This window comes from Anomaloglossus baeobatrachus, chromosome 6 (assembly GCF_048569485.1).
Source record: "Anomaloglossus baeobatrachus isolate aAnoBae1 chromosome 6, aAnoBae1.hap1, whole genome shotgun sequence".
Classification (NCBI taxonomy): Eukaryota; Metazoa; Chordata; class Amphibia; order Anura; family Aromobatidae; genus Anomaloglossus; species Anomaloglossus baeobatrachus.
Window position 1 is genome coordinate 86,549,760 of NC_134358.1, and position 14,082 is coordinate 86,563,841.

Here is a 14,082-nt window from a genome sequence, read left to right on the forward strand (position 1 = left end):
TGATTACCATAGTAGCCATTGTCTAGTCGGTGACTTGCCGACTCCATGTAGATATACTGAGTCTTTCTATGCACATCATTTAAATGAACATTATCCATGCAGCTTGAAATTCATCCAATGGGAGAAGCAATCTTGTCCAACCAATCGATGAGGACGCAGTGTATCCTAAGGGAAGGTTATGGCTATAAAAGGGACTTCTTTAAGCCACCAGGGTGGATGAAGGTTGATGGATCCAGTCTATGCTCTTTGGAGCTGACTAGAGGATCAGGATATCTTATGGCTTCAATCTAGGGACTCCGGTCCCGGTTGGAGACCATATCCACAGCCTAGGGATTTCGACTCCGGCTGCCAGGATTTTAACATCAAACCAGGACTACCTAAGGAGGACACTCAGGTTGGGACAGTTCAGTCACCTGTTACAGACTTTGCAGACCTCAGACAGCTTGGAACCTGTAAGGCATGGACATTTTAAATCCCTGGTGAGCCAGCGGAAGGGTGAGACTCTGTTGCCTGTTACATTTGTGTGTTTTGCTGCTTATGTGTTATGTGCCGTTAATTGTTTGGGGATCCAATAAAGTCTAATTATTGTGGTTCCCTCATCCTGTGTTGTCTGAGTAGTGTTATGCCCACGGTTAAGGAGGCCGGCGTTCAGTTCGGATGAGCCCTGAGCCACGCTGTCTTTCTAAAGGCGGCGGGTTTTAGTGGACGAGAGCACCCACTGAGCCCCGTGTCTTGGTTTATATCTACCCTCGATTTGAGCAAGGGATACTGGCAGATCCCACTCACAAAAGAGGCTCAAGAGAAAACCGGCCTTCATAACCCCTTTTGGCCTATTTGAGTTTATCAGCATGCCTTTTGGGATGAAAAATGCCCCGGCCACCTTCCAGAGGATGGTAGACCATTTACTAGAGGGATGTCAGGGGTATGCCCAGGCCTATTTGGATGACATCGCTATCTTTAGCGACACATGGTAAGAGCATGTTCAGCACGTGTCCCAGGTGCTGCAGAGGGTAGCCAAAGCACAGCTCACCATCAGACCTGACAAATGCCAAATGGGGATGACCGAAGTGCTATACCTGGGACATCGGGTGGGAAGTGGGTGCATTCGTCCCGAACCTGCAAAAGTAGAAGCCATTACCCAGTGGCCACGCCCGGTCAATCAAAAACAGGTCCGTGTGTTCCTAGGAACCGCAAACTATTATCGAAAGTTTATCCCCAATTACAGTATCGTAGCAAAACCGCTCACTGACCTCACAACCAAAAGATATGCCCGTAACCTTATCTGGACCCCAGAATGTGAAACTGCGTTCCTCCAATTGAAAGACCGGCTAGCCCAAAGCCCCGTCCTGACTGCTCCTGACTTCCGTTGCAGGTTCATCGTCCAAACAGACGCATCGGACACAGGACTAGGAGCTGTACTTAGCCAAGTGGGAGACAATGGTGAGGAACATCCGATAGCTTACCTCTCCCGGAAACTGTTGGACCGAGAGAGGGCTTACGCCACCATAGAAAAAGAATGCCTGGCCATAGTCTGGGCCCTGAAAAAATTGCAGCCCTACCTCTATGGCAATGAGTTTACAGTTCTCACTGACCACAATCCATTGAGTTGGCTAAATCGCACTGCTGGGGACAACGGACGCTTGCTCAGGTGGAGTCTGGCGTTACAATCCTATAATTTTTGCATCTCCCATGAACAAGGCAAGAACCATGGAAACGCGGATGGGCTTTCCCGACAGGTGAAGAAGGATGATCGGAAGCCTGTCATGTCTGGCCAGCCCATCAACAACAAACCTCGTCAAGATTCAGCAATTTTCCCATCTGGCTAATTAAGAAGGGGGAGGAATGTGACGACACAGACTTTTTCAATGTGTGTCGTGGGTTAAAATTTCTTACATTAGCCAGACGTATTGTTCTTCTGTGTGCTAACTCATGTTTGCTAAACTATTGTTTGGGACCAGACCCTTCCGAGCAATCATTGTAATGTAGTTGTGTATTGCTAATCTAATGTAAAATACCTTAGTAGCCATTGTCTAGTCTGTGACTTGCAGACTACATGTAGATATCCTCAGTCTTTCTATCCACATCTTTCTATCCACATCATTTAAATGAACATTATCCATGCAGCTTGAAATTCATCCAATAAGAGAAGCAACCTTGTACAACCAATCCGATAAGGGCACAGTTTATCCTAAGGGAAGGTTATGGCTATAAAAGGGATTTCTTTAAGTCACCAGTGGTTGTTGGATGTCGCATGATCCAGTCTAAGCTCTTAGGAGCTGACTAGGTGATCAGGACCAGGATACCATGTGGACTCGGTCTATGGACTTTGGCTCCGACTAGAGGAATACTTGGCTACATGACTTCAAACCAAAGACTACTTAAGAAGGAAACCCAGGTTGGGACAATCCTGTCACCTGGTACAGACTTTGCAGACCTCAGCCAGCTTCTTAAATCTGGCGTTATTCCAGTCTCTGTAGGTGCCCGCCAAAAGCGGAGTGCTCCTGGATTGGAGTAAAATAGCCCTGGAACCTCTGAGGCATGGACATTCTAAATCCCTGGTGAGCCAGCGGAAGGGTAAGACTCTGTTGCCTGTTACATTTATGTGTTTTGCTGGTTATGTGCCATTAATATTTTGGGGATCCAATAAAGTCTTAATATTGTGATTCCCTCACCCTGTGTTGTCTGAGTAGTGTTCCGCCCACGGTTAAGGAGGTCGTGAGTTCAGTTGGGATGAGCCCTGAGCCACGCTGTATTTCTAAAGGCGGCTGGGCCAGCGGACATGAGCACCCACTGAGCCCCGTGTCTCCATAATTGGTGGCAGCAGTGGGACACTACTCAGCCTGGTTTACCCAGGGGAGCTGCAGAGGACTGGTGTTCGCGGACTCCGTCCAGGGCTCAACAACCAGGGAGGCACATAAGCATACCCAGCAGGCCATAGAAGAGGCATTCAGGTTTCGGCCGCTGCCATGTCCAACCCCACCAGCTCAGCCATGGGACAAGGACCAGAGAGGAGTTACGACCGCAGCAGTAAATGGATGCTACAGAATCTGTGCCAGATGCAAAAGATTGACTACAGGAACGCTGACAATCGGTCGGACTTGATGCACAAATTAGTCCATTGGGATGCCCAGAATGATGCAGAGGACGGGGAGGATCCCACCGATATTGACCCAGAGGATTTAAACTATGTGCCACATCATGGATCTAGTGGCAATCGGGAATCAACTTGGTCCAAAATGGCCCAAGCCACAGTGTTATTGGCTGCATTGGGGCCTAAATCCTCAAGAGAAGAGAGGGCTTGTGTTCTGGAATATGTTTATGGAGTTCCAATTTCCTTACCACCAGCACCTACCTCCAGGATAGACCACCACCAAGGAAGTCATCTCCGCTACAGGGACGTGCCAGTGTTTAATGATTCCAGCACCGAGATAGATGAACACTTGCAAAACTTTGAGGTGCTAATGCGTATGCACCAGGTGCCCACAGCTGAGTGGTTCAAATACCTGTGGACAAGCTTGCCTGTCCGGGCCCAGGAGGCTGTCCGATCACTTGGGCCTCAGGACTGCTTGGACTACGGAATTATTAAGGACACTTTGTTGGCCCTTTTTACCAAAACACCCGAGATACATCGCACTAAGTTCCGGACTATGTCTCGCCAGGGTGTCTCGTATGTCGAATTTGGCAGTCAACTCCGACGACACTGTAACCGCTGGCTCGATGGTCGGGCTGCCCACTCCGCTGCTGCCCTCCGGGATGTGATGGTGCTTGAACAGCTGCAGGAGAAGATGGACCCGGAAATCCGAGAATGGGTAGCTGACAGGAAGCCCGAAACCCCAGAGCAAGCAGCGCGATTGGCTGATGAATTTACAGCCAACCGACCCAGCTGGAGGCCCAATAGGCCCACCGATCTGAGGAGGTCCCTCAACCATGGATCCAAGCGAACCCCAGACTCCCGTACTGGACTAACTCATTACCCCACAGAAGCCCCAACAAGACAAAGGTTTACGAACAGGGCCGGTGACTTGTCTAACCCACGGCGCTGTTAAAAGTGTGGGCGCCTTGGACTCATGGCCAAAGAGTGTCTTCAAAGCCGGGGCCCCATGCCTGGAGCCCGTCTGCCAGTCCAACCAGTCAACATACGCCGAGATGAACCAACGAGACCTGAGGAATGCTACTCCTGAGAAACACCAATAGCTGAGGAAGTGGTTTACCCAGTCCACACCCTACGGCAGGCTGGACACCGTACACCAGCCAACCTCCATCCCCACATCCATTCGGTCAAGATCGGTGATATACAGGCTCAGGGACTTCGGGACACTGGATCTTCCATCACCCTGGTCAGCCCAGATATTTTTCCCACAGAACATCATTTACCTGGCCGCCAAGTGACCATCACCCTTGCTGGGGGCCAGCGCTCGAACATCCCTCTGGCATGAGTGCAGTTGGACTGGGGAACTGACCAAGAGGAGGTTGAAGTGGGGCTCATGGATGGCCTCCCTACCCCTGTTATTTTTGGAAATGACCTAGGACAAGGACTATCCAGCCAGTTTGTCACCGCCATCACCCGCAGCCAAGCCAAACACCATCCTGGTGCAGGTCTTTCTTCCAACCCATCAGAGGAGAACCCTCCTCCTCAGTCTTCAGCCTCCTCATCAGAGCCAACAAATGTGAGTACATCAGACACAATTGTGGTCATTGACTGGGGGGGAGATAGATCATAAGGAATTCAGGGAAGCCCAACTGACAGACCCCACCCTAGAGCTTATCCGTAGTGCAGCCGCCCAACCTGGGGAAGGAAATCAGGGGGAGGTATATAGATGGGAAAAAGGCCTCTTATATCGGGAGAAGCGCGCATCCTGCCCAGAAAAACCCTGGACCAGTGTACATCAGCTTGTGGTTCCCCAGCAATACCGACCACAACTATTGCGTTTAGCTCATGATGTTCCTGCGGCTGGGCACATGGGGACCAGAAAGACTCGGGCCCACCTGCTGCGTAGTTTTTTCTGGCCAAAGGTCACTCAAGAAGTGCAAAAATACAGAGCCTCTTGCCCAGTGTGTCAGCGTATCGGGGGAGCCCCATGTCGTGCCCCACTTCAACCCATGCCCTTGATAGGAGAACCGTTCCAGAGAGTTGCCATTGATAGTAGGCCCCTTAGCCATCCCCAGCCGCAGTGGAAAAAGATTCATCCTCACCCTGGTAGACTTTGCCACCCGTTACCCAGAAGCCGTTGCCTTAACCTCCATAGATGCAGAGCACGTTGCTCAAGCTCTACTGGACATCTTTAGCCAGGTAGGGTTTCCACAGGAAGTATTGACTGACCAGGGGGCACAGTTCCAAAGTGAACTGATTCAGACCGTGTGGGAGAAACATGGAGTCCGCCCCATGCGAACAACCCCCTACCATCCTGAAACAAATGGATTGTGTGAGCGCTTCAACAAAACGCTCAAACAGCTCATTAGCCATTATGTGGAGTCCGAGGGGAGGGACTGGGAGAAGAACCTGCAGCAGCTCCTTTTTGCTTACCGGGAGGTGCCGCAGGACTCCACTGGGTTCTCCCCCTTCGAATTGCTGTACGGACGAAAAGTACGAGGGCCCCTAGAACTGGTACGAGAGAGTTGGGAGGGCACCTTCCCCACAGAAGAGGTTCCCATACTGGACTATGTTCAAAAGTTTAGGGAAAGGATGAGGCACCTCATGGCGTTAGCCCACGGGAATTTAGAAGTGGCACAGGAAAGGCAAAAACGATATTACGACCGCACTGCCCGACTCCGAGAATTTGCATGTGGACAGAAGGTCCTAGTACTAGTACCGGTACGGAAAAACAAGCTGCAAGCCATTTGGGCGGGTCCATTCACCATTACCAAGAAATGTGGCAATACTGACTACACCGTGGCCCTGGATCGAGCAGGTGTTTGTGAGCGTACCTACCACATCAACAGGCTAAAAGCTTATGAGGAACGAGAGGTCACCAATTTAGCAGGTTTGTTGTCCAGAGGTAGATGACCCAGAGTTGGACCAGATCCCAGACTTATTAGTGGACTCCAAAAGGGAAATGGGGGTAAAAGATGTATCACTGGGGGAGCAGCTTTGTCCATCACAGAAGCGACAGATATCAGACATATTCGGAACGTATGAATCCCTGTTCACTAGTCAGCCTGGTAGAACCCCCCTGGTCCAGCATCATGTCAACACAGGGGCAGCCACCCCACTAAGACAACCCACCTACCGGGTAACACCTCCTGTGTTGGCAATGATGAAGGCCAAGGTAGATGACATGTTAAATATGGGAATCAGAGTTCCCTCCCATAGCCCATGGACTGCCAGTGTTATATTGGTGCCAAAAAAGGACAAGAGTTCTCGTTTCTGTGTACACTATAGATGGCTCAATGAGGTCACGATTACAGATGCTTACCCCATGCCCCGGGTGGATGAACTACTAGATAGGTTAGGGGTGTGACGACATGGACTCTCATGGGTTAAAGTTTCTTAAAATCCAGCCAGACAGCAGGATAGATTGTCTATAGATGGGGGAGAAGTCCCTCATTGTTTTTACAACACTCTTGTTGACTCAATGTAATTGTGTTGGCCACTGAAAGCCAGACGTATTGTTTCTACAGACGTTTCCAGTAATCATTGTATTGTAGGTGTGTATTGCTAATGTGATTACCATAGTAGCCATTGTCTAGTCGGTGACTTGCCGACTCCATGTAGATATACTGAGTCTTTCTATGCACATCATTTAAATGAACATTATCCATGCAGCTTGAAATTCATCCAATGGGAGAAGCAATCTTGTCCAACCAATCGATGAGGACGCAGTGTATCCTAAGGGAAGGTTATGGCTATAAAAGGGACTTCTTTAAGCCACCAGGGTGGATGAAGGTTGATGGATCCAGTCTATGCTCTTTGGAGCTGACTAGAGGATCAGGATATCTTATGGCTTCAATCTAGGGACTCCGGTCCCGGTTGGAGACCATATCCACAGCCTAGGGATTTCGACTCCGGCTGCCAGGATTTTAACATCAAACCAGGACTACCTAAGGAGGACACTCAGGTTGGGACAGTTCAGTCACCTGCTACAGACTTTGCAGACCTCAGACAGCTTGGAACCTGTAAGGCATGGACATTTTAAATCCCTGGTGAGCCAGCGGAAGGGTGAGACTCTGTTGCCTGTTACATTTGTGTGTTTTGCTGCTTATGTGTTATGTGCCGTTAATTGTTTGGGGATCCAATAAAGTCTAATTATTGTGGTTCCCTCATCCTGTGTTGTCTGAGTAGTGTTATGCCCACGGTTAAGGAGGCCGGCGTTCAGTTCGGATGAGCCCTGAGCCACGCTGTCTTTCTAAAGGCGGCGGGTTTTAGTGGACGAGAGCACCCACTGAGCCCCGTGTCTTGGTTTATATCTACCCTCGATTTGAGCAAGGGATACTGGCAGATCCCACTCACAAAAGAGGCTCAAGAGAAAACCGGCCTTCATAACCCCTTTTGGCCTATTTGAGTTTATCAGCATGCCTTTTGGGATGAAAAATGCCCCGGCCACCTTCCAGAGGATGGTAGACCATTTACTAGAGGGATGTCAGGGGTATGCCCAGGCCTATTTGGATGACATCGCTATCTTTAGCGACACATGGTAAGAGCATGTTCAGCACGTGTCCCAGGTGCTGCAGAGGGTAGCCAAAGCACAGCTCACCATCAGACCTGACAAATGCCAAATGGGGATGACCGAAGTGCTATACCTGGGACATCGGGTGGGAAGTGGGTGCATTCGTCCCGAACCTGCAAAAGTAGAAGCCATTACCCAGTGGCCACGCCCGGTCAATCAAAAACAGGTCCGTGTGTTCCTAGGAACCGCAAACTATTATCGAAAGTTTATCCCCAATTACAGTATCGTAGCAAAACCGCTCACTGACCTCACAACCAAAAGATATGCCCGTAACCTTATCTGGACCCCAGAATGTGAAACTGCGTTCCTCCAATTGAAAGACCGGCTAGCCCAAAGCCCCGTCCTGACTGCTCCTGACTTCCGTTGCAGGTTCATCGTCCAAACAGACGCATCGGACACAGGACTAGGAGCTGTACTTAGCCAAGTGGGAGACAATGGTGAGGAACATCCGATAGCTTACCTCTCCCGGAAACTGTTGGACCGAGAGAGGGCTTACGCCACCATAGAAAAAGAATGCCTGGCCATAGTCTGGGCCCTGAAAAAATTGCAGCCCTACCTCTATGGCAATGAGTTTACAGTTCTCACTGACCACAATCCATTGAGTTGGCTAAATCGCACTGCTGGGGACAACGGACGCTTGCTCAGGTGGAATCTGGCGTTACAATCCTATAATTTTTGCATCTCCCATGAACAAGGCAAGAACCATGGAAACGCGGATGGGCTTTCCCGACAGGTGAAGAAGGATGATCGGAAGCCTGTCATGTCTGGCCAGCCCATCAACAACAAACCTCGTCAAGATTCAGCAATTTTCCCATCTGGCTAATTAAGAAGGGGGAGGAATGTGACGACACAGACTTTTTCAATGTGTGTCGTGGGTTAAAATTTCTTACATTAGCCAGACGTATTGTTCTTCTGTGTGCTAACTCATGTTTGCTAAACTATTGTTTGGGACCAGACCCTTCCGAGCAATCATTGTAATGTAGTTGTGTATTGCTAATCTAATGTAAAATACCTTAGTAGCCATTGTCTAGTCTGTGACTTGCAGACTACATGTAGATATCCTCAGTCTTTCTATCCACATCTTTCTATCCACATCATTTAAATGAACATTATCCATGCAGCTTGAAATTCATCCAATAAGAGAAGCAACCTTGTACAACCAATCCGATAAGGGCACAGTTTATCCTAAGGGAAGGTTATGGCTATAAAAGGGATTTCTTTAAGTCACCAGTGGTTGTTGGATGTCGCATGATCCAGTCTAAGCTCTTAGGAGCTGACTAGGTGATCAGGACCAGGATACCATGTGGACTCGGTCTATGGACTTTGGCTCCGACTAGAGGAATACTTGGCTACATGACTTCAAACCAAAGACTACTTAAGAAGGAAACCCAGGTTGGGACAATCCTGTCACCTGGTACAGACTTTGCAGACCTCAGCCAGCTTCTTAAATCTGGCGTTATTCCAGTCTCTGTAGGTGCCCGCCAAAAGCGGAGTGCTCCTGGATTGGAGTAAAATAGCCCTGGAACCTCTGAGGCATGGACATTCTAAATCCCTGGTGAGCCAGCGGAAGGGTAAGACTCTGTTGCCTGTTACATTTATGTGTTTTGCTGGTTATGTGCCATTAATATTTTGGGGATCCAATAAAGTCTTAATATTGTGATTCCCTCACCCTGTGTTGTCTGAGTAGTGTTCCGCCCACGGTTAAGGAGGTCGTGAGTTCAGTTGGGATGAGCCCTGAGCCACGCTGTATTTCTAAAGGCGGCTGGGCCAGCGGACATGAGCACCCACTGAGCCCCGTGTCTCCACATTACTCAGTCCATCAGTTATTAGATATATGAAACTGAAATAGCTGTTGCAAAAACCCAAATTGTTATAAAGAAAAAAAGGTTAACATTATAATAGGGGTGCCCAAACTTTTTCATATGACTGTATCTGTGCTTGGTTTTCTGCTTATTGTTGCCAGACCTCTGAGCATTATCTGACTTTCCTTTTGCCCTTATCCGCTATTATCCAGGTATTCTGACTCTAGATTGTTATCTGACTATGGCACTTTCTATCCCTTTAATCTTTAAAGGCCCAGTCACACACAACGACTTAACAGCGATCCCGACAACGATCCTTCCTGATAAGGATCGCTGGTAAGTTGCTGGAAGGTCGCTAGTGAGATGTCACACAGTCACACATTACCAACGACACAGTAACGCTACTGCGACCTGTATAACGATCTCTGCTGTCATTGGGACCCTGTCACACAGCGTCAAACATAGCGATGCGTCCTGCCCAGCAGGACATCGCCTTTGAAGAAAATGGTCCAGGACATTCAGCAACGACCGGCGACCTCAAAGCAGGGGCCAGGTCGTTGCTGGATGTCACACAAAGCGACATCGCTAGCAAGATCGCTGTTGCGTCACGAAAACCGTAACTCAGCAGCGATGTCGCTAGCGATGTCGCTTAGTGAGACGTGGCCTAACCTGCTATCCCAGTATCTGACCTCAGAACACTAGACCACCCTGCCTCATTACTTTCCGTGATAGGGATAACATATCATTACTGACTAGCGTCACATCTGTCCAAGACAACTTTCTGTGCATATGTTCTTATTTAACTTCATAGATGACACTTCAGGAAAACCCCCACAAGCATTTCCCGAAATGGGTACGCTGGCATCTAACAGACGCTGTGTCAATATACAGTTAAAGGTGTTGTGCAATTTTGCAAAGACGTGCATGAAGCCCTAACCTAATATGTGGCGATCATGAGCAGTAACTTGGTTAATGAGAACATCCTTGATGATCTGAGGCGATGAAGACATCAGTGTAAATGTTATTTTATTTATTTGAAAGATCCAACATTTTGTATTGATTGGTGTTATAATATATCTTTACAATATATTATATGCAAAGTCTGAAAAAAGGAAAGTGTTAACCCTGTAATGCCTGTATTGTATACACCTGTAGCATGAACGTTGCGTGTGTGCAATGAATGGCAATGAACACTACCCAATCAGTTAGTGAGAAGAAACCATGCAATATAATATAAAGAAAACATGCAAAAAACATACCAGAATCCAGAAGCATCAGGCCATGTAAAAGATGGCTCAGAACCGTCACAGTCCACACATTCAGCTTCATGAAGCAACGTCCCATTTACGACTCTTTCCACTAAATTAAATAAATGAGAAGATAAAACTGAAATCTCAGGGTCTAGGGGCTGAAACCCTAATAAGTAATAAACACCATTATTCTGTTTTCTGCCGAGTTGCTTTACACCCCATCAGTCCTATCATCAGATCTGGTTTTACCACGTTGTATATTGGCAGCATTAGACAAGCAACTTTCCAGTAAAAGTGCAAAGCATTTAACTTTTGGCACGTGCAAAATTTTATTAATTTGTGTTACTGACAGCAAGGAGAACCCCAACAGTTAAACTCACAACAATGAGAAAGCTGTCATGGCACAAAACCTGTGGAAAGATTTTGTACAAACATCCAAAAATCTAATTGGGTTTAATTAAAAATGTTCCTTTGTTTGGCTTCTGGATTATATGTAGTACATAAGAGAAAGAATGTGTAACGCCTGCCTGGATCCACAGACTCAGATGGGCTGTAATGGGGAGGCTAGAGGGAAGCCACTCACCAAGCAGGACCCCCAGAACCCTGAAACCCTTTAACCCCTATACAGGGATTTGGAATTTCACAGGGCTCTGATGATCACTACCTGTGGAAGGCTGCAGTTCGATGACAGTAGTAGTCAGGCAGGGTCAAACAAGGAATTGTGGAACAGGGACAGAATCAGCAGGCAATGACGTAGTCAGCAAACGTAGCAGAGGTCAAATCCGGATCGGGCAGCGAGGTACAGAAACAGTAGGCAGGTGGGTAGTCAGAAAACATGCAGAAGTCAGCACACAGGAATAACCAAACAGAATAGGACGTAACAGGAGCCAGGAAAGTCAGAACTATCTCTGGCAGTGGTCATGTGACAGGAGGGGGAATAAGAAGGGTGTGGTGTCTTCCCATTGGCTGTAGCTGAACGCTGGCAACTTCAGCTGGAAGACACATGCCACCCACAGTCAGCCAGCAGTACTGCAGATCCCAAGATAACCCAGCCCAGTGGATGATCGGAGCCTGCGCCCACCGGTGACACTGGCATCGCCTCCTCTTCCATCACCAGCACTATCCATGGCAGGAACACAGTGTCGCCTGGCGATCGGAGCAGAAGTCGCTGGAGCAGACTCCGGCGGCGACGTAACAGAATGTCTACATATGATAACGTCAGATGAGCTATGCGATGTCTCCGAATAGCAGCCTATCTCTCTCTTTTCCTGCATTTTGTTGCACCGGTGGTGAAGCTCAGAGAAGCTGCAGCGTGCTGGCTTCTAGCGATCATTTGTATTTGCGCCTTTCAGATGTGAGTAGAATTGAAGTCCTAATCACTGGCACTTCCAGGTCAGGCAGGTGTCAGCAGTGTGATCAGGTCATCTGATCACGCTGCTGATATCACTCGCTGGCGCTGCAGAGTGAGTTGGTGGTAAGTGCCCCAGTGGAGCTGAAGACACAGAAGGTTTATAGTAATGGGGGACGGGGGTTTATTTGAGCACACAGTTTGGGGAGCAAGGGAGGAGGGGGCAGTTATTAACAATTTACAAGACTAAGTACAGTTTCCTATGTTAACCACTTAATGAGTTATGATGAATTATATCTGGCTTAGAGGTTTTTTCCCCATGAACAAAGTTAATTTTAATCAATAGATCTTGGAATAATAATTCTTTCCACAACTGGATGTTTTTTTGTTCTTTTTTAAATGTTCCTGTGCTGAGGCAAATTAATTCAACTATTGACCTTGACAAGCTGATGGTGTTTTCCATGTCCGGTCTCACCCCAGTATAAATCTGAAAATAAAGAGCGCTGATGGTATTACACTAACAGCTCAGTGAGGTAAATCGGGAAAAGTACACTCACCTGAAATGGTTGTGACAGTCACAACCACTGATACGCATGAGATAATGGTGTCTGCTGCAGCCCCAAGTGGATGTGCATACAAATCGGAGAGGATAGGGGGTTAATGCCACGCATCAGCCGAAATGAAGATGTATAACGTTGATGATAAATCTTTCTTTTATTCCATAGGTCTACGCGTTTCAAGGTGAAAACCTCTTCTTCAGGACCAGAAACATCAACATAAAGTATAAATGCTTTATGTTGATGTTTCTGGTCCTGAAGAAGAGGTTTTCACCTTGAAACGCGTAGACCTATGGAATAAAAGAAAGAATTATCATCATCAACGTTATACATCTTCATTTCGGCTGATGCGCGGCATTAACCCCCTATCCTCTCCATTTTGTATGCTCGGTCTCACCCCAGGGCATTCACAGTTGGAAATGTACTACATATCAATAAATCTCAGCTGCAGAAACCAAACAAAGGCAAACGTGTAATGAAACTCATATTAGCAAAAAGTATTTATTAGTAAAAATACATGCAATTAAAAGCACGATGCAAAAGGTATGCAAGGGTTTTAAATCATAGGACCAACAATTTGTAACACAAAAAAAATTACCTAAAATCTTCTTAGAGGAACACTGGCAGTTTCCAGATGAGGTTAATCCACCAGGACATTTAATACAATTCCACCCATCGGCTGTAACGCCCTGAAACAGAACATCAATTCACACAATACGTTTAACAGAATAGAAGGCAGAACTGATCGGAAATGTGATCTTTGTTCACCTAAATTGACATTGTTACCAAGACCTCATTCAGAGATTCATGTTTCTCACGGATATAACACATACCCATTAAATTCTATTAAGACAAAGAGAAAACCAAGGAGTTTGTTTGACTAAAATCCTACATGTTATTGAAAACAACCACAGTGAAAAAATTGTAAGACCATATGTGAAATGATGAATACCAGTCCTGGATGGTGGATAAGCAGCCCCAATTACGTTTCAAAGAAATTCAAGTTCCGTTCACATTTGAATTAAATTGTCATGAATTATAAGGGGATAACCGGGGACCGGGATTCCTAGACTGGCCCTCCGGCTAAGGGGCCCTAGCTGTCCCTTATCCCAGAACGAATTCTGATGGTTAAGAAGTCAAGACCGCTAACCTACCCCTGCTCTAATACCTCCTCTCCCCCATCCCAGGGGAGGGCCGGGACAGGAGTGATTAAACCTACGGTCATGATCCAGGCCGGCTTTTCCCTGCTGCTGGTTACACCCAGCTCTGGCCTGGTCATGTCAGGGGTTAACTTCCCTTGCCTCGTTCTGGATCCCAGAACGCTATATATTGCCTCTCTACCTATGGCTCAGTGTCAGTGATATTTCTGCCTTGCAGCTTGTATACTGACTGTGGTGAGTGTTCCCGATCTGTTCTGCCTCCCTGCTACTGTGTTCTGACTTTGACCCTTCCATGTTCGTC

General features: G+C 47.5%; 1 protein-coding gene across 2 annotated transcripts in view; it reads right to left on the reverse strand.

The window, feature by feature from the left end:
• The window catches only part of TMEM67 (transmembrane protein 67), a 135,625-nt gene that overhangs the window by 107,011 nt on the left and 14,532 nt on the right, over positions 1 to 14,082 (reverse strand). For both annotated transcript variants that reach the window (XM_075316256.1, XM_075316255.1), the window contains exons 3-4: positions 13,220 to 13,310; positions 10,726 to 10,825 (exon numbers count right to left, since the gene is read on the reverse strand). In XM_075316256.1, the coding sequence (XP_075172371.1) occupies positions 10,726 to 10,825; positions 13,220 to 13,310 (191 nt within the window). The remainder of the gene's footprint in view (positions 1 to 10,725; positions 10,826 to 13,219; positions 13,311 to 14,082) is intronic.